General features: G+C 46.5%; 1 protein-coding gene across 4 annotated transcripts; it reads right to left on the reverse strand.

Moving 5' to 3' along the window:
* Positions 1 to 944: 944 nt before the first annotated feature.
* MASP2 (MBL associated serine protease 2) lies at positions 945 to 11332 on the reverse strand. 4 transcript variants are annotated; one of them, XM_061347978.1, is made up of 5 exons: positions 11238 to 11332; positions 10726 to 10945; positions 9558 to 9735; positions 9198 to 9329; positions 945 to 1629 (listed from the first exon to the last, which is right to left on the reverse strand). In XM_061347978.1, the coding sequence occupies exons 1-5, from the start codon at positions 11243 to 11245 to the stop codon at positions 1508 to 1510; spliced, it is 660 nt and encodes a 219-aa protein (XP_061203962.1). In that variant the 5' UTR covers positions 11246 to 11332; the 3' UTR covers positions 945 to 1507. The 4 variants fall into 4 exon arrangements, with proteins under 4 accessions (XP_061203962.1, XP_061203963.1, XP_061203961.1 ...); XM_061347977.1 differs by lacking the exon at positions 945 to 1629 and adding an exon at positions 1637 to 2839; XM_061347980.1 differs by lacking the exon at positions 945 to 1629 and adding an exon at positions 7514 to 7723.
* Positions 11333 to 20052: the final 8720 nt, after the last annotated feature.

Below are 20052 nucleotides of genomic sequence, written 5' to 3' on the forward strand. Positions count from 1 at the left end.
AATTGATTTGCTCATTCATAAAGGGAAAACAAAAACTAGGGTTTTATTGACTTAAACATTAAACATAAAATAACATTTAAATGCACTGCTTTCAGGATGAGAAAAGGTAAATCATTCCGATACCATAATCACATGGATCTGAATGTTGCTGGCTGAGAACACGAGGGGCAGTGACCCTCTCTGGAACATGGAGGCTAAAGTTGCAGTTGTGGGCACCAGTTCCACCACTTACACCCGCCTTGTCACCAGCAAAGCCAGCATCCAGTGCTGGTCAGTGTGTTCCAAGGACAGGGGGGAATACAGCCTTTCCATGTGCACCCAGCTTCCTGCTGCTTGTGCTGAACACCAACCTCCACATCAGTCTTCCTGGGTTTCTACACACCATAGAATCCCAGCCTGGTTTGTGTTGAAGGGGCCTTAAAGCTCTTCCAGCTTCAACCCCTGCCACGGGCAGGGATACCTTCCATAGAGCATCTTGCTCCAAGCCCCTGTGTCCAACCTGGCCTTGAGCACTGCCAGGGATGGGGCAGCCACAGCTTCTCTGGGCACCCTGTGCCAGCGCCTCAGCACCCTCACAGGGAAGAGCTTCTGCCTAAGAGCTCAGCTCAGTCTCCCCTCGGGCAGGTTCAAGCCATTCCCCTTGGCCTGTCCCTACAGGCCCTTGTCGCACCTCTACTCCTTTCCTGCAGCCCCTTTAGGCACTGGAGCTGCTCTGAGGTCTCCCCTTCAGGAGCCTTCTCTTCTCCAGGCTGCCCCAGCCCAGCTCTCTCAGCCTGGCTCCAGAGCAGAGCTGCTCCAACCCTTGGAGCCTCTTCTGGACTCGCTCCAACAGCTCCAAGTCCCTCTTGCGTTGTTGCCCCAGAGCTGGGCCCAGGGCAGCCGGGGTGCGTGTGTGTGTGTGTGTGTGTGTGTGTGTGTGTGTGTGTGTGTGTGTGTGTGTCACAGTGAATGTGTGCAACTACCAAATCAGACTGGGTATAAAATAATCACTGAGAAAAGCCTGTGCCTTCTTAAAACACAATCCCCAAACTGTGATCCTCAGAGTATGCCATAAGCATACATGGAGTGGAGTATCTTCCAAAACTGCCTGCTGGGAAGCAGGATATTGCTAAGAAACAAGCCTAAACTGCAGCATTCCATCCGAGCGACCGAGTATTCCAGTGTTAACTTCCCCGGAGAGATGCAGTAACAAATGAAAGAACATTAAAATTTCTCACTACACTGATCTTGTGAAATCTTTTGTAAAATCATTCCTTTCTTCCGAGATAATTACAAGCAAATCTCTAAGCAGCAGTGCTCAAAGAGCATCAGTAGGGGCTGACACACACACGGGCACACACAGGAACGGGATTCTCCAAAGGAAGGATTACTGTGAGCAAATGCAGTGTTCTGAACACACCTCATAATTACAGTACGTGAACAACACAAACTGCTAATGAGAAAAGGCACTTACGTGTTGAATCCCTGAGGAATTCGGTTCCATAGGGCTGGCAGCTCCATGGGTCGCCTACTTCAAGCAGCACATATCCGATGCCACAGGAGAGAGCCGAGCTGTCACCCAGAAGGTACCGCACTGCACTGGTGCGGTGTGACCATGGGGTGGTGCTTCAGGACTGGGACACGGCAAACCTGCAAGGATCAGAAAACACAATATTCCCCTTAGGAGCTAATTGGTGCCTTACTGCTAAAGGCTCCTGAGGGAGAACCCACCCTTTCTTTGCGCTTTCCCTATGCCACCTCACTTGCATGGATACAGATCGACATTCACCGAGGGTGAAAGGAAGACTGTGACTGCCTGACTGGGATGCTCTCGCATGGAAGGTGAGCAGTGACCTGCACGGGGCCAGGCTCTCTGGTGCCTCAACACATACCTTGTCACTCTTGCCACACTGGGAAAACTGTTCCTTAAAGTAAAATCATGTCTGGACCTGAGCTCAACTGCAGGATCAGCTGGAGTTCTGGATTACCTTAAAACTTCCCTTCAGAATCGAGCTACCCAGTAGCTACATTGTTTAACAGGAACAATGCTGAAAACTAAGTACAAAACCACCTTTTTCAAGCACCACTATCTGATGGCTATTCTGACCTTTCCAGAATGAAGTTCTGGGAATAGACTGGGCTTCAGAACTAAGCACAGTCTCCCTCCCACCTGCTGCCTGTACTTCAGTTTCCATGCAGTGTGTGCTCCTGAGATTACCAGTCAGAAAGGCCCTTGCAGAGTTCAAAAGCCCAGGCAGGTGGTTAGAGATCCTCACTAGGGTCACTCCCAGCAGGGCTTTTCTCCAAGCATCCTAACTGCTATGGAATTCCTGGGAAGCAGCCACTGGGTCCATGTTACAGACAAGGAAACTGAATGCAAAATGACTCCCCTGGCATCACTGATCCACGCTACAGGCACAAGCTGTGATGAAATTACCAAGTCATCACACCCATGTGTGCCTGGGTTCGGTTGTGGTGAATTTCCCAGAAGTGGAAAGTGTTGAAAGAAATGGAAAAAACCCAACAAAACTGAAGGGAGGAGGAGAAATAATGAATGAGGAGAGAGAGAGGGAGATGAGGCTGTAAATTAACGTGGTGAAACCCAGGCTGAAGAAGATGCAGTGAAAGAACTGGGCCTGTCTCACAGAAGCTGTGATGCAATGCAATAAACCTCACCTTACCTTAAGGACATCACAGGAGCACAACAGTCCTGGGTGTGTCTCCATGAATCCCAGTGTGATCAGGAAGCCATCTTCCACCTGGGCACTGTAGCTGCAGGAGCCGAGCAGGGATAAGGTGTTGGATAGTTGGGAATGGTGATTTTCCAATTGTGTCAGTAAAAACTGACTCTGGCAGTGGGCTGGGAGAGGAAAAAAACCCAAAGCAACAGAAAATGGTGATCAGAACAATGAACTCAGCTCAACTGCACTGGGTAAAGGTAGGGGTTCTTTTTCTACACTAGTCTACCCTTTCAAGAAGCTTCCAGAGCTATGTATCTACCTACCTACGGAATGAAGCTCCTCTCACACATTTCACCAGGGCACGTTTGTTACTGTTGAGAAAACTGCCTTCTCTGTGTCTCCCTGTGTGGTGGCAGGAGCAGGGCAGCAGCGTTATCCAGCACTCCTGCCTCACGAGTGCTGCAGAGAAAGACACCGGGGAAGCACCACTTAGCACAGACCCAGGGCTGGAGGTCAGAAGGAAGCGCGATAGCTGGAAGCTCATCAGGAACACTCCGAGGTGTTCCATTTGCAGCCTGTCTGCTGTATCAGAGTGCAGAGTGGTGGGACAGCTATCAGCTCCTCAATTCCAGGAGCCTCTGAATGCAGCTCTTTCTTTTCAATGCCTTTGTTGCCAGACATTTAGACTGTAATTGTATTCTCTGAGCAAAACCAGCTGTGCCTCTTGCCAACACAATTGGAGCCGCAAATGCTCCCTGCTGAAGAGAAGCAAAAGGAACAGCCACAAGTGCCCCGAGGATCTCTGCTTGTTGACAGCATCTGATCACTGTGAAGTGGTGCTTTGATCAGCTGGGAACAAAGGCTTTATGATGTGCTGCAAAAGCTGTAGGAGCAATCCTTTAACTGATGAGGAATGCTGCACTGGCTGATAACACCCTTGTAGTTTTGTACCTCTCTAACACTGACTGAATTGTAAGAGGGAAATCGTTTGACTTTGAATTGTAGCCTCAAACACACCATTACAAACAAAAATGCCATTATCCAGTCATTAATTATAGATTATCACCTAAACCAGACCATACACTCTCAGGTTGCCATTTCAGTGGGAAAGGACCAAGTTGTGAATGAGACATTCACATTACTGCCCCTTAACTGACCATGGATTTCATTAGCCAAGACTTTTACTCCAGAGAATGGAACCTGCTTCTACCCTATACCTATGCAACAGCCCTGCTTCCTGCTACAGGCAGTATTTGGATACAAGCATGTACTTGGAAAGGAAAGCAGGATAGGGAGGAAAGGGTGAAAAGATAATCTTTGTGTTTCAGGTTTGCATGGCACAACACCAGTACCACAACACAACAGTGATGCTCTGTGATACCAAAGGTTTCTTTCAGTGCAGGCTGCAATTTCAGAGCCATCTTTCTGTCCATCCTCACAGAAAGTTATGAGCAGCTGCTCTTATTGACACAAACCCACCCATCACCACAGTGACTGAGCACCTCCGTGTGTTCCACTCTGAATGCATTCTCTGAGGCTTTTACACACAGCTGACAAACACACAGGGTAAAAGTGATACTAAAAACACCTAGAAATGCCTATGCTGTTAAAACCCAGCACTCTCCTCATTTTTAAACCCTGTTTGAAATGCCTCTCTTGGTCCAAAGAAGCTTGACCAATTCACTTGGAGCTTCTGGCTGCCTCTGACTACCCTAACAGCATCACCCTGCACCAGCAGAAATCAGCTGAGCTACAATGGGAAGCAAATCTCCTTCCATGCTATACTTGTACAGCATTATCAGCAAGTGGATTCTTTCCATAACTCTTATTACCTCATTCTCCCCAGCTACACGCACGTTTCTGTAATTCCACTGATTGTGCCCCAAACTATAGCAGCAGTTGATGGCTGTATTAAGAAGGAAGCATGTTCTCCAGCACACTCTCCTGAGCTGCTGCAGGTGCTGATTTAAACCCTCCCAGTGACACAGACCTCACTGCCTCTCCCCAGGCCAAGGTCCCACTACACTGCTTCCGTCCATCCGCTAAGGAACACCCCAAACCCATAAAGATGTGCAGCTTTAGCAGTGCCATGGAAGTGCAAAATAGCTCCCTCACTTAAAAGCTGAAATTTCCTCATGCTGCTAATATCTGTCCCAGCTCCACAGCCCCTACAGGAGCAGTCTGGAGGCAATTATAGGAAGAGATAGGAAAGAAACCCTGAAATCCTTGGGTGTGAAAAAAAGGCTCAGTGGGAAGCCTTACCCTAAGCATACAAGCCATGATATAATGAGTACTCTCTTTACACCCCTAACTCCCTGCTGAAATCATTAGGAAGTCAGAATTTCACATCTTCTGCTAGTTCCGCATCAGAATCCTCTCCCACTACCCACAAAACCATTTTTTCCTGGGCATGGGAAGGAAGGAACACTCAGAGAGATTAAATTCTCTCTTACAAGAACCTCATAGTTAGAAGGCAGTGACACCGTGGCTTCTATTTACTATGATGATATTTTTTTCCTTAAAGCATGTTTAAAGGACTGGTTTTAGACTAAATCTCAGCATAAAAACATGAGAGAAATACTGGAGAAAAGACCTCTGTGTGCTAACACACACATACATGCACACACACATATGTATGCATGCAGAGACAGAAGAACACTGCATATAACCAATCACTGTGGTTTCTGAAGGCTGTTTGCTTTCTCTGGTAACAAAAGGGCAAAGGGGCACATGATGAAATTAAAGGCTGAAACCTACAAATCGGATACAAAACCAGGATTAAGGAATAGCACGTAACTGATCTGTGCAATGTGCTATCACACAGAATTTAAGGCAAACTTTTATACCCCAGTGCGATAAATTCAGCTTAAGCTAAGCAGCACAGACAGCAGAGTCACTACTACACAGAACTATGCTGCTGTCTGGCTATACTTTTAAAATCACTTACTGAACTGTATCATCCATTGAAGCATAAGATGCTGGCCAGCATCAAAGACAGGAGATTGGACTTGAGAGATCCTTAGCCCAGATCCATTCTGACAATGCATACTCCAGAACTGCACAGAGCTGGGATCCCCACAGGCTGCTATTCATATATGAACAGTGCCCCATTACTACCCCCCTCATTCAGAAAACTGCCCTTCATATTGTTTTGAAGGACTAAAGGAGATAGAGCCCAACAGTTCCTCATTACATGTTCATTCCTGATTTTGAGGTGAGGTTTTCATAACGCAGTTTGAAAGATGTGAGTCATCCCCAATAAACTCTCCTGACTTGTGCTCACACGAGTAGCCAAAACTGGCTGACCCAACAGAAGGCACCCTGCTAGTCCAAGGGAATTTGCAGCATCAGGATGAAAAGCTTAGACTGGATCTTACTTTTCTCCCAGTAACCTGGATGTGGCCACTGGGAGTTCCCTTTGTCAGGGCAGTATTTCTTCCCATAAGCCTGCAAGTAAGAAAGTCATGAACCAGCCAGCACAAAAAGGATCAAATGGGGTTTTAACATCTGCCAGCAGAGATGCTGTCCCTTGACTGCTCAGTCCAAGCTTTAGAGCTGCCCAGAGAGTGCTCAATTATGCTCAGGTCATATTTTTATTAAAATCTCAGTGAGCTGTTTGCCAGAGGCTTGAAGTCTGAAAAACGACCCCCTCCAACCCTGCAAGCCCATTGCCAGTGCCTCAGGTCTCCAGTGCAAGGTGGGTCATAAACTGTACCACCCAGCCATGACAAGATTTCAAGCTGCTTTGATCACAATTCACTGTGACCATGAAGAAGCTGCTGAACAAGATTAAAACCAGCACAAGTAAGCCCTGGTAACTGCCTACATGGCCATGCTACCCCAGACCAGTTCTCTACAACCATCACTGAGCACCTTCCCAGTAAGCCAAGGCAGTGATGTTACCTTTCATGTTGCTAATGTGTGTTCAAAGCAGGTATCAAGTGACTTGCTCAGGGTAACAATGTAAGTCTGCAAATGCAGTGACCTGCAATGTGTCAGGTGTCTCATCGAAAAGACTCCATCCCCTTCCATGTTCCCCTGGAAAAGGGCTCCTACCACCTTTAGGACTAAAGAGGAGATGGGGTTGGGGAAACTGAGCCTCATGAGCTATCATTCAAAGCAACACCTCCTGAACTGCGGAAGTGAGGAAATGCTGCTGGGCTGATGCACCTTCATCCCTGAAGCTTTTTAAACAAAGCATTGGTTTATCTTCAGCAGTTCACCTGCATTACTCCAACATGTTTAAGAAGACAGTCCCTGTCCAAAAAGAGTACAGTCTAAAAGGACAACAAATGGTATTAATGTGACAAAGTGAGAGGCACTGTGAGGGACTGAGACGTATCAATGAATGCTACAAATGTGCTGAAGAACATACCTTGTGTTGCACCTACTGTGTGAAGGGCACTGCTGCCTTGAATGAAGGCAAGACACCCAAGCTCTGGTGACATTCATATTACTTTACCGAATGCCTGAAGTCCGAGGCTTTGCTCACCAGAACACATTTCAGGTTCCCAATAGGAGATACAGTCAGAGTCACAATATTTGGATCAAAACAAACCACAAATTCAAACCTCTCCAGAGAATGAATGGGCTCTGAATAGAAATAGTTTCAATTTTCAAGTCTGGATGCACACAACAGCAAATCTAAAAGGAACACGTGTGTAGTTCTGGTCTTGTTACAGAAGGTCAAGCAACAAGAGCTGGATGAGAAATTCAAGAGTTTTCAGGTAGCTGTGATGCTCCAGAGACTTTCACAATGGCTTCTCTCTTATCAGTTTCTGCCTTATCTACATTTGTTTTTTCCCTAGTGACACACGGGAAATGCAAGAAAATGAATGTCCCAGAGGCTGCCATCAGCTTTCAACAAGGAACAGCCTCTTTATTGTCTGCAGGAGGCAGGTCTGAAAGGCAAGGAACCAAGATATACAAGTCACCAAGCAAGAGAAGCCTGCAGCCCTTGGGCAGACTGCAACAGGTGGGTCAGGAAGGAGGGCAAACCAGCTCTTCCCAGCACATCTGTCTCCATCTCTGCCTAAGCGAGGAGAAGCTTTAATTATCTCATGCTGGAAAATAAAGGAGAAAGAAAGAGCCTGTCAATATCAGCCTGCTCAGACAGGAGCCCAGCAATCAAAGGGACAGCGTCTGCCCTCATGAAAGCGATCCACAGAGACCTTTGCTTTGCAGCCCAGCTCAGTGGCTTGTACCTAAAGACCTCTGCAGTGTGAACAGGTTCTGGCACATCAGCTGCACCACAGTAATTCCCAGTGTGTACATCTCCACCCATCAGGATACTGCTGCTAAGCTCCCTCTGCTAGCGTGCAAGGATGGTGCCTAAGTGTGCACACATGAATGGGCAACACAGAGCTCCAGCCTGCTAGTTCACAGCTCTTCATTTTGCACCTTCACATTAAGACCAGGCACATGCTTTACAGTGGAAGTAAATCCATACACTTGTGCTAAAAGCTATCACTTTAGGAAGGGGAAGTTGAATGAATAGGGATGTTCCAATACACTGGAGATATGAGGAGTCTGAATTCTGAATCAGACCCAGGCAACCGTGTCTGAAACAAGGTTGTAATAGTTGGGAAGGTAAATGCCCAGGCAGCCTTAAGCACTGGAAATTAGATCTCATTCTGGATTTCAGCACTGGGGAGCTCAAAGAAAGTATCTTCCCATCTATGCCAATATTTAGTGACCAGTATGTGTGCTGGTTCTTTCCAGCCAGGATTCAGCTCCAGGTGGGCAAAGCCACACACACAAAGGATGAATCTGACACCATGTGTAGGCCCCATTTCACAGCAAAGTGAATCCCGAGGTGCTGATCACTGCATTGCTCCAGGCATCACTTCAGTGCCTGACCACACACGTGCTTTCCCTGCCTGTGGCCTGAGCAGCAGAGCCAGGCAAGAGTCAGCCAGGCAAACCGCACACTGTGTACCCTTCTGAACAAGAGATCTATGCCTGGCCTTCCCTCCCATTTAACGAGTGGATCACTGGTGTCAGTGATCTGTGGACTGTGCTGCTTCTTGGCCTGTGTCCTTCTAGGGACAATAAGGAAACTACTTCTCCATTAGACTTCACAACTTGATTGTTAGTTTTTCCAACACACCCACTAACCCAGGTCCAGAATACTCAGTATCTCAGTACTCAGGGAGCAAGATACACTCAGTTTTGCAAAGCTGGCAGGCACAGAGACTGGAAGTGGTGAGAAGCGTAGGACAAGTTTCTTGCTTCTGCATTTAATCTGTCTAAAGCTGAACACAGGTGGATGCTGCCTATGAAGCAACCAAAACCAACTGCCAGGCGACACATTACTGCTGCCCCTAACAGCAGCAATCAGCCCGCAGGCACTCTGCAAACCAGGGCCTCTGCTCACAGCCCTGACTAACCCCCCCTGCACCAGGTGCATACGGAATACCAAAACCAACAACAAAACCCCACAGCTTTCATCTCAATGCATCAGTGGGTCTGAGTCAGGACTGGATGTAAGTGGATGGTGTAGACAGGGAAGCACCTCCTGATGTAGGAAGAGCTCACCTGTGCACGTCCTCTTGTTTTCATGCAGTGTGTAGCCAATCCGACAGCTGCAATAGTAGCCCCCCACGTAGTTGTGACAGTGATGATTGCAGAGGGGTTCACCATCAAACACTCTTTGGCACTCATCGATATCTAATGGGTGAAGCACACAATTAGGCAAACAGCACCCTTCAACCACACTGTCTTGCTCTGAGCCACTGTTCTGTGAAGTTAGCTTGTCTGCCTTTGGTTGCTGTGCCCTTTTGCATCTGCTGCCTTCTCCCACCTCACACCCGCAGCCACATTCTGTGAGAACCCAGGGAAGCACTAACCCCACCATACCCATGTCTCTTGCACCTGCATTAGGGGCTGGTCTCTTACCTTCAGCAGCATAAAAGGCCTCAAAGCCTGTGAATGGTTTCTCATTGGAGTAATCAGACCGAAACACTACCATGAGGTTGTTGTCAATGGAGTTGTAGGTCTTGTTGCCCGGAGCCTCCTCAGTGTCTGTGCTATCCTTTCCACACAGCGTGGCCAAGGTCCTCCCACCAGAGCTCAGCTGCAAAATGGGTAGACAAATCTACCAGATGAGCACAGAGCTTTGCTCTTCCCAACCTGCTGCCATGGCTTGGAAATTGTGTGAGGAAGGAGGCCTGGATGATCTCTAAAGGTGCTTCTAGCAGTGGGTCCAGATCCAGGGACAGTTAAGAGAAGATTTCCCCTAGGATTTAAGCCTGTAATTTTGTCTCCCTTTTCCCTTTCAGAGGCCCACATAAACCTGTGATGCAGCCTGGGCTATCAGCACCATGCTTTGTTTATAACGCTGGTGTTGATTTGGCACTCTGAGGGACAATCAGATCCTGGTTTTGCATACTCCTGTGCAACATCTCCCTCTGTAACATGTTATCATGCCCATGCAAATACCAGAAGAAGGAGAGAGGTAGCATGGCCTTAAGTCAGCACCAGGGCTGCCTGGACTAGAGCACATGCCAGCAGATGGAGTACAAACCTTTCAGGGATACCACTGATCTCTCAACCACTTCCCAAAGGAAGTATCTTTGCTTCTTTTCCTGGGGTTGTTTCTCACATTAGCTAGCAAACACACCACAGCAAGTGTGGCAAGTGCGCATTTAGGCAAGCTGACAGTATCTTGTTTAGACTATCACTTCCACTTTTACAGTCTCCCATTATCCTCTGTGTAAAGCACTACTTGTTAATTTAAAACACACACTGTAACTTCAGCAAAATGAAGCTCAAATGTTGTTTTGGGCAAGATTTCAAGTCTTTTGCTTCATGAGAAGGGAACATCAGAATTCTCTGAGCACAAACTACTCAAGTTTCAGACATTTCAACATGACAACCAGTTCTACTTCCTAGTCCCATGGGCCTCAATAAACACATCATTTATACATCAGCTGAACCTAAACTTTACTAGCTGTCTAGAATCAAGTGCTTACATCAGTTATGTTGGTCCTGCATGTGCCCCAAATCACATATACAGAGTTTTTAACAACTTGGCTTGCTACACATCACCCTGCCCTATGCATACCTTCACATAATCGTATTCACACAGGTAGGACAGCTCCAGATTGAAATGGGTGAAGTAAATGCGGACAGAATATCCCTTGGGAACAGTAATATTCCAGATTCTCTCCTTGTGATTTGGGTAGACATTTGGGAAGTTGGGAGATGTGATCCTCCCATACATCTTCTGCAGCACAATGCTGCTGCTTACTCCACTGTAAAGCACAGCTAGCAAGACAACCAACCTGTGTCAAAGGAACAGAGATGAACAGAGAAAGAGTGAGCATCAACTCACGTCATACACCAAAAGCCACACATCCAAGCTGCCAGTCTCAATACCGATCAGGTATCTTGGTGCTAACCGAAATCTTCATGTTGAACACCCTTCTAATTTAATAAGAGAAGAAATCAGGAGGTATCAGTGAAGTGATACTATAGGAGCTGCTAAACAAGAGGAGAATCACACTCGTGCCTCCCAAGGCTTGCACAGAGCCAAGTGGCTGGAGGAGCTGGGGAGGTCCCTGTGACTACACTCACCTCATCATGCTGCTCTCCTGCCTGAGCCTGCTCTGAGCCCCAGGGAAGGAATCTCTCTTGATGTATTTGCATTTGGGGGCGGATGTATTTATTGTGTGAGCTCTGCTGTGTTTGTCTGGATGTTGAACTCTGATGTTTATCTCCCACCCCCTTCAGCCTGCTGAGTTCTGGGAACAGCAATCACTAAAAACCAGGCTTGTGCTCAGCGCATGAGGCCTCAGTCAGTGACAGGGAGAGGCAGACAGAGATGGAGGGGATGGATTAGGAATGCTGCAGGCTCTTGGACCGAGCCATAGTATGGAAGGTCTGAGGGAAAGCAGGGAGTGGGAGGAGGTAGAGAGTGGCTCCAGTGTCTTTATGGGGGAGTGAGGAGAGCTGGGCAATGCTCTTTCCCTCTAACTAACTGATCTGCAATTACTGTTAATGCAAACAGTATGCTGCTGGAAGTAGTTTCTTCCCTTGTCAGAGCAGGAAAGTGTTGCAAACAAAATAATGGTGCACATGACAGGATTTCAGAATAGTGAGAGTATGCTCAGATGGGCCTGGGTAACGGGACACTCAAGTGACACAACACTACAGTGCACATGGGCACCAGTTTAAGAGATGCCAAAGTCTTCCCATCCTCGACTGCACATTTTACTCCAGTACAAGCTTGGCCCTGCTCCGTGCCTTGTTTATAGGTAGGGTTTGCTTTTTATCTCACCCATCCTGAAACACCATGAATCCCTATTACTGGGGATTCTCTTATGAAAAGGTAAAAAAAAAGGAAAAATGAACTCTGATTTCTTTTAAACATTTGCAGATCCACACAGGTATTTCACACCACTACAAGACCCCAGAGAATTCAACCTGGAGAGCCAATGCTATAGGACATAAAGCTTTATTAATTCAACTCCTTGCAGATGGCTTCTTTCCAAAACAGCATTTAGGTTTCCCACAAAAACCCTATTCCAGCACATACAGACATAGGTCTAAACTTATTTATAGAGGGTGAAAAGCCAGATATGTTAATGCCAACACTAGGTCCCACTTATTCCCTGAGAAAAATGGACAGAGAGCAGGAAAACTGATTTGCAGCAGGGAACAGACGATTGAACTGGACAGGGACTGGCAGGAAATTTATACTGAGATACTCTGTAATTAAATGGACACCTTCTGATACTCAAGTTTGAACAGCCAAAAACCATTACCTCAGGCAATGAAGTTGGTGCTGGCAGGAAAGCAGGAGTTATTACATCAACAAAACTAAAGCCAACAAACCATTTAGCAGACTGCAAACAGAAAACACTATTTAATAAAAGTGAAGGAGAAACTAGTAGCAGCAATAACTAACTGCATTGCAAGCACGGTTAACAGACAAGAACCCAGAGGGGACTTAGCTCTTCCCATGGCCCACCAGCTGCTAAAATGATCCTATCAACACGTGCAAGATGTGGACTTTATACTGGCCGGAAATAAGGGAAGAAAAAGAGTATTCTGCAAATAATCTGTGCCTCACTGAGCTGGTGCCTGATTCCCACAGACATAAACACTTCCAGAAGCATTCCACAGGAGGCTTCCCGCTCTGCTCAGTAGCAGAAGCATGGAGAGTCAATTCTGCTCCTAGGGCTGCAAAGTTGCTCACAACCCCAGCATGTGATGAGGCCCCTGAGGCTGACGGTTGCTGCCCAGCACTGAAATAAGAAAGCTGGCTTAATAAATTGTAATCCTGAGAGGCTGAACGTTGGGTGAACACACTGACTTTCCACTGGCACGGTCTGTGGACAGACCAGACTGCTGTGATTTTAGTCCTCTGCACCTGATGTGAACAACACCAAAAATGGTGTCCCTGTTTCACTGCCCACAAACCTCCTGCCTCCAAAAGGCTGCTGGGCATCAGCTAGCCAGGTGCAGCAGTATCTTGAGCATATGGTGACAGCCAACCTCAGGCCCTACAGATGCTCCTTTTGCCCAGAATTTCCCTTTTGATCCACAGGACTAAGCCAGCCTGAAAGTTGAGTGGACTTCATCCATGTCACTGCAGTTCCCAGTGCTCTGTAACTTGTCGAGTTATTGATCTACTTTAGGAAGCTTGGGTGGCATCTGGAATGGCAGATGCCTCTTGAGAAGTCTGCCCTGCTGTCTTCTTCTCTGTCTGCTCCCATGCTTGAGGGCTGAGCTAGCACAAAGGCAAGCCATCATTTTCAAGAGAAACACCAGCATATGTGAAAGCCAAGGTTCAGAGAAAGGACTTCCCCTTGGAAGAAAGAAAATTTCAATGGGATGAAGGAATATGGAATGACAGAGAGATACTGGAGAGAACTCATATGAGACCATACTCTCCCTCAGACCCCACACAGTCCCTCAAAACATACTTTTACTACTCAACACTGATGTCTGTCAAGGAACCATTTGAAATCCCTCCTGTGCAACAGCAAGTACAGAGAGCTAAGCCAAGCTCAGCAAGAGCAGAGCTGTTCAGCCAACATAGCTCCTCAGGCTGGTACCACTGAGAGCCAGAGACATGATCTCCACTTTCCCTGCAAAACCAGCAGCAGCAACCAACTGATAAGATGAGAATGCTGGAAACCAGCTGCGCAGTGAAAGCCTCCATGTGTGAGAACCAGGCTAAGTCCTGGGGCAGCTCTACAGCTCACATTTCCCTCAGATCCCAAGTTTTGAAACTGCAAAAATGTTACCTGAGGTAAATCCTGCTAAAGCTCTGTTCCAACAGAAAGAGTTTCAGCTGTGACAAACTCTGAGATCCTGTAAAAATGATGTCAATACAGCCCCACATCCACTTCATCACAAAAGTCCCAGACAGCTCTATTCTCAAATGGACCATGCAAAACCACACACTGCCTCAGAAAATCACCTCGTGCCAGGGGAGAAAACCAGCTCTGGGCCTTTGAAAAGCAGCTCCTGTGTTCTGACAGCAATTCCATGAAAAGCACTGCAATGCTTTTCAATCAGGACCAGATGTTGCAGGTGTAATAAACAGGACAGTGAGCATCTGAACGTGCCTCCAGATCCAAAACACAGGTACATTGCCAAAGCAAGAGGCTAGTTAATGAGCGGGGGAGAAGCACGCATAGGTCTTCCTGGCTTCCAAGATGAGACAGTGCAGTCATGTAAGACAGCAGTGGCTAACCCTGCGTCACAAACCAGGAGAGCAAATAAGCGTTAATAGCTGCTTGCTGTGATCCCTGAAGACACTGCTCCCCATTGCCCCTTATTTCTCAAATGCCAGCTGCCTCTGCAGAGCCCTAAGAGATTGCTCGGATGCTTGCTGTTCCGTGGCTAAATCCAATCCTCCTGCATTGAGGGGTTCAGAGGACTGGGGAGGGGGGGAAGCAAATGCAGCAGAGGAAGACTTCTGTTTCCTCATTACAAATCAAACAGCATGACTGACATTGAAAGACAAGCACACAGACGGAGCAAGCAGAGCATGGAGTGGAGCAGGGAAGAGCTTGGCTGCTGTGAAACAGGGAAAAAAATCATCTTGCCAGGGGGGAAATAGCAGGGAGAGAAAGCTCATGCAATGGGGCAAAATGCTTCCTTCAGTGAGGGCATGCTTTACTCCTTCCCATGGTGTCTACTGCTACTTCATTGTTTTATATTCTTCATACTGTTTTGCTCCTCTGGCATGAAGAGACCTCTCAAAAACAAGGTTAACCATCACCTGCTTGGGTCTGGTCTCAGGCTGGGAAACATGAACTCTCCAGGAGAGCCACAAAGCTTTGAGTTCAAAGCATGTCTCTGAATACGTGTGCTTGTGCACATGTGTATGTTAGAAACCGTGCACACACAGTTTGCATCCTATGTAAGAATACACACTCAAAATGCTGATGTTTAAGTTCCTGTGTAACTTCTGTTCAACTACACAGCTGCAGAACCTAACAGTACATCATTTTCACGTATGCCAGCCCATTCCAATCACAGCATGGATGCACACGTATGTGTATGCACATGATGACACAAATTCCAGGACAAACCCCTGCACTGTACACACTCACCCCCTTGGGAATAGAATATGACAGCACACAAGATGCTGGTCATGTTACTCTGCCTTCTCCTGGAAAAATTCCCACTCTGCCATGGGAGGACAGCATAAGGATTGTGTAGGTCAGAATCTCTTTCCCCTTTGCCTGTCTCCCCAGTGCCATTAGCCTAGCTCTGAAAAATGGAACTAGCTCACACAGCTACCGTCTCACTCCCACCCACATCCTTGGTAGCTGCAGCATGTCTGCTGGGCTGGCTCCAAGCCTGTGACTTCACTGGAGCAGCTGTTTGTGCTGGGAAGAGAATTTTGTTACAACTGAGATGCAGCTAGAGCCAAAGCTGTGAAATACAGCGCTGTCTTCTCTCCAAGCAAAGATGCTGTGCACGTTACAGGCACAGCCAACACACTTTCCTTGGGTAGGCCTGCCTCCAAACAGCTAAGAGGAACAAAGGGGGTGGGTGAGTAACACACATCTAACATACCTCTTGTCCATCATGAAGTCTTAAAGCAGGGAAAGCAGACTGGGGGTGACAACAGAGGAAAGCAAGAAAATACAATAAACCTCTGTATTAGAGGACACAAAGAGCAACCAAGGACTGATCTTGAAACTCCCTACTGTGAATAGAGTGAAGCTGACCAAAGCCTCTCCTGACCACCACAGCCTCATCCAGCAAGCAGCTTGGCCCTGTGAAGTAATCATGAAACTTTTCAGTTCCCAGAACAGCACCCAGGAACGACAGACTCATTTAGAGAGAGTAGTTTGGGGTTACACACCTGCCACAATGACTGGAAGGCCTGGAAAGTCACTTGCCAGCTTAGAGAAGGCTATTGGCATGTGCCATTCCCTCCAGCACAGAGTCTCCAATGAGAGGATCCACTCGAGCAGTAACCTCTCTCCAAAATCATTCTTTGCCAAGAGAGAACCGAAAAGCAAGCTTGGCAGGAGTACCATATCCACCATATATATCTCCTGCTAGTTCCCATATAGCCCTCCACTGTTACATCCTTTCTTACACAAAGCTTAAACCATCTCCTATCTGCAGACAGTGACCATCACTAAGTTTGGGATGAAGCCCTGTTTTGCAAAGAAGGGGAATCCAGGCTTTTATCTTCCACACCAAAACAACATCAGAAAAGATGCTGTCAGCTGAGTGCACAAGGTCTGCCTTTGGAAGTCAGAGCCTGGCTGCTTCCCTCTATTTCAATCTGCCTTCTTTCTTACTCTTTTATGACTGCTCTTCCTCTCTCTACATGCAGTCATTAACTCTGCGAAGAATTATTCAACTCCCAAATGTATAACTTGCTGAGACTGGAGAAGACAATAAATTCCTGAGCTTGTTCTCCCTCAGGAAGGGGGAGAAGCCGAGAAACATGCTGAAGAATAGGTTTCAACAGCATTAGGATTGGCAAATTCATTAAAGCCACTTGCAACAGGCTCTTTGTCCATATATATATATCCAAATGCATTTTCTTCTCACCCTGTTCAACTCAAAACATTTTTCACCATTTCTCTTCCTCTGCAGTTGTCCATAACCTCATTTTTCTCTAACAAAGAGGCTATTACCCCCACTAATCTGGCACAATAAAGCCAGCCCAAAGCACTCTAAAGCAAGAGCTACTGCTCAGGCATTAAAGAGTTAGTATGATACATTGAAATGGACAAATCTTCCCTCTGGCTAAATCCCTCATTGAATACACACGACTTCATTCCTGCCTTGGAGAAAACAGATTGAAGGCCATGTCAGAGCCAACATTCGCATCAATCAGAACCATCTATTAAAATGCCCACAGCACTCCAGGAAATAAAACAAACCTACAAGCAACCAGCTGTGCTAACCAGTGGAATAACATGCCTTTCCCAACTATTTCAAATCAATACCCCTTCAAAGAAGTCTGGGATCCTTGAGTATTCTCTCTTTAGAGAAGAAACTAGGGATACCTTCTAGATACTAGGTACCTTCTAGACACACTGCCTCTTACAAAGGCTGGCCTTATCTATCTCATTTTTAAAGTAGGAATGTCAAATGTGTTTCTGCCCAAAAGAACTGGAAGTATTCAGCCTGAACAGTGTCTTTCAGTCTAGGTCTAAGCTCATTTTTGCCAGAATTCCACTCTGAAGCTGTTGTTTCTTGCCCTAGGGAAAACAAACAAGATAGCAAAACCTAAACAAGCTCATGAAAATGCAGGGCAAGAGTTTTGTGCTGCACAGGCATTGTACTCCTCAGCCTCTTTGCTTGTTTTTGCTACTCTCACATAAATCTACACAAAGGAACAACCAGCAAAACATTCTTTGATCTGTGTGCTTTTGTTTTGGGCAATATCAAACACTTGGATTTGAGGTGAGATTGCTGTTGTTTCATAGGGAAATTTAACTTCGTCTTTTAAATGAGTGGGACACTTACCTGGGCCTCCCTCTCCTAGCTTTTCATCACAGTGAAATCCACACACTGAAGTTTCTGTGGGAGTCATGACTAAATCCTGAACAATAGAGGGAATCTGCAAAAACAAAGTAACAGCTTTTAAACACAGTTTTCAACAAAACACAATTAAACAGAAGCATTACAAAGGAGCTCATGCCAACACAGCACTTGGATTCTGTCTCAGAAATACCTGCACTTCAGAGCTAGGCACAGCTGTAACCTGGCTGTACAAACACAAGTGTTCAGGTGTTGGTACTCAAGTACTCCTAGATTAAGAGGTTACCTGGCTGCTGAGCACAAATGATCACATATGTGACTTCTTCACAGCTGCAGGACACATTGCCATTTGGTTTTACCTTCTAACAGCAGGCCAGCCACTTGTTGAATTTCAAAGATGCATGGAGGAAAAGCCCATTAGAAACTTGATGTACCCTGGGAGCACTGGGCCTGCTGGCAAGTGAAGGAAGGCTATAGCCCTCTAATTTAAAATCAGGCACAGAGTCAATAAAATAGCCTCAGCCCTAATACCTGCTAGTGACTTCCACTTGCAACCAAACAGTTGCAAGAGCTTACTTTGCTCCAGCAATGCACTGGAAAGGCAAGCAAGATAATTTGGCTATATGCAGAGTTAAGTTGGTACAAGGGTATTGGACCTAAGCTGGATTCCAACCTGAATGCCAAGGCACTCACAGCACACAGTACTTAGAATCATAGAATCACAGAATGGTTTGGGTTGGAAAGAACCTTAAGATCATCCAGTTCCAACCCCCTGCCATGGGCAGGGACACTTCACACTAGACCATGTCACCCAAGGCTCTGTCCAACCTGGCCTTGGACACTGCCAGGGATGGGGCATTTACCACTTCTTTGGGCAACCTGTAATGGTTTGAGCCAAGCTCTGTGCCTCCTTGGCTAACAATGAAAACTAAAAGACAATATTCTGTCAGGTCAAAATGAAAGTATTTCAGGTACTCCTCTGTGGGGCAGGCAAAAGGGAAACTGTCTTGTTAGAGCATGTGTTTATCTGAAGAGGCAAGAGAAACACAGAGCCACCAAGCAGCCAGCAAATTAAAAGCTTATTGAATGCAATTTAAATGTTTGGCTGGGATCCCCTGAGGCTGGGTAGGAAGAATCTCTGAGGAAAGGAAGATATTTGGTTTGATGCATGTTAGCAAAGAGGAAGCTGAGCCAGAGCGCTGGCATGGCTGGAGGAATTCTTCTTGCTGAAGTCAGATGAGTCCAAGTTGTCTGTTAGCCTCTGCTTAGCAGCACTGTAATGACCCAAAATTGCAGCTGACAGATTGGTGCTGAGAGTTTGTCTCACTGAGGCTACCACATGTGGATGGGCCATTATTCTTTCAATTTTGCTCTCTGATGCCTGTTAATATACATTAGGCTTTTCCATATGGTGCTTTTTAGCCGGGTGTCCAGGGCAGCTGCCTGGGCCTCTGTCCACACCCACATGCTCAGGCCCTGCCTAATGAAAATAGATGAGAGCCCCAGCTTAGTAATGGGACACAGATGGACCAAAATGTTTTTTTGCTTTGAACCATATTTGCCTTTAAGAAAGTCTTCAAAGACTGTTAGGTTTTTATTTCTGTATCACTGTAATATTCCCCCCCAGTACAGTCTTCAGACAGGTGAGGAGCTCAAAAGTTGAAAACTTTCAGTTTAACTGGATCTGGAAGTCTACAGACTGATATCCTATCTGCTGACAGCCTTGACAGTCACCTGCATGTTCTCTCACTTTCCTCCTCTCCTGTGTCACCATTCCTCCTCATACTGAAAGCCATTCAGCATGAGAAGCAGCATTTTGGGGGGCAGAGCTGTTAAAGACAGACCTGTCAGGCTGTTGAATCAGCCCCAGTGAGGGACTGCACTGCCTCCTGCAATACAGGAAGCAATGATAAATTAAACAAGTGTTTTAGTAGTGCAAAAGCCTGTAAGACACAGCAAGAAGAGCCTCCACAGCCACACACTGAGGGGACTGTGCAATGGGCATGGCAATCAAGGGTTATTTCGCAGCAGGACTCCCCATTCTTCAAGTTATTCTTGTTAATAACATTTGTGTTCCAAGAACAGGCACAAGCAGAGTGCAAATGCCAGAGAAGAGTCAAACACTTCCATGTAATTTGTGGGAAAACAAAGCTCATCTTTTAGATGATACCAGTATAATATATCCACCAACAAACATAGAATCATAGAATAGTTAGGGTTGGAAAGGACCTTAAGTTCATCTAGTTCCATGCAGAGCAAAGGCATGCAGTAGGCAAACATCTACTGCAAGATGGGAGCCATCTGCATCTTGGGCCAAGTGTCCTATGCCAGAAGTTGTCACTGCAAGTTCATAGCCCAGAAGTGCTTTGCAAAAGGCATTTCACACACCTCTTATGCTAACTTGCTTCTGGTGGTC

This window comes from Neopsephotus bourkii, unplaced genomic scaffold (genome assembly GCF_033783945.1).
Source record: "Neopsephotus bourkii isolate Nb327-2 ecotype Australia unplaced genomic scaffold, CSIRO-AGI_Nbou_v1 NB_333, whole genome shotgun sequence".
Taxonomy (NCBI): domain Eukaryota; kingdom Metazoa; phylum Chordata; class Aves; order Psittaciformes; family Psittacidae; genus Neopsephotus; species Neopsephotus bourkii.

Bases quoted from the DNA above. Each gene is read 5' to 3' on its own strand.
- MASP2 (XM_061347977.1), bottom strand. The intron at 9,330-9,557 runs GTAAGAGACCAG...TTCACCCATTAG, and splicing joins GGCCTTTTATGCTGCTGAAG to ATATCGATGAGTGCCAAAGA. The intron at 2,840-9,197 runs GTGAGCTCTTCC...TTCCTCTCCCAG, and splicing joins AAACAAGAGGACGTGCACAG to CCCACTGCCAGAGTCAGTTT.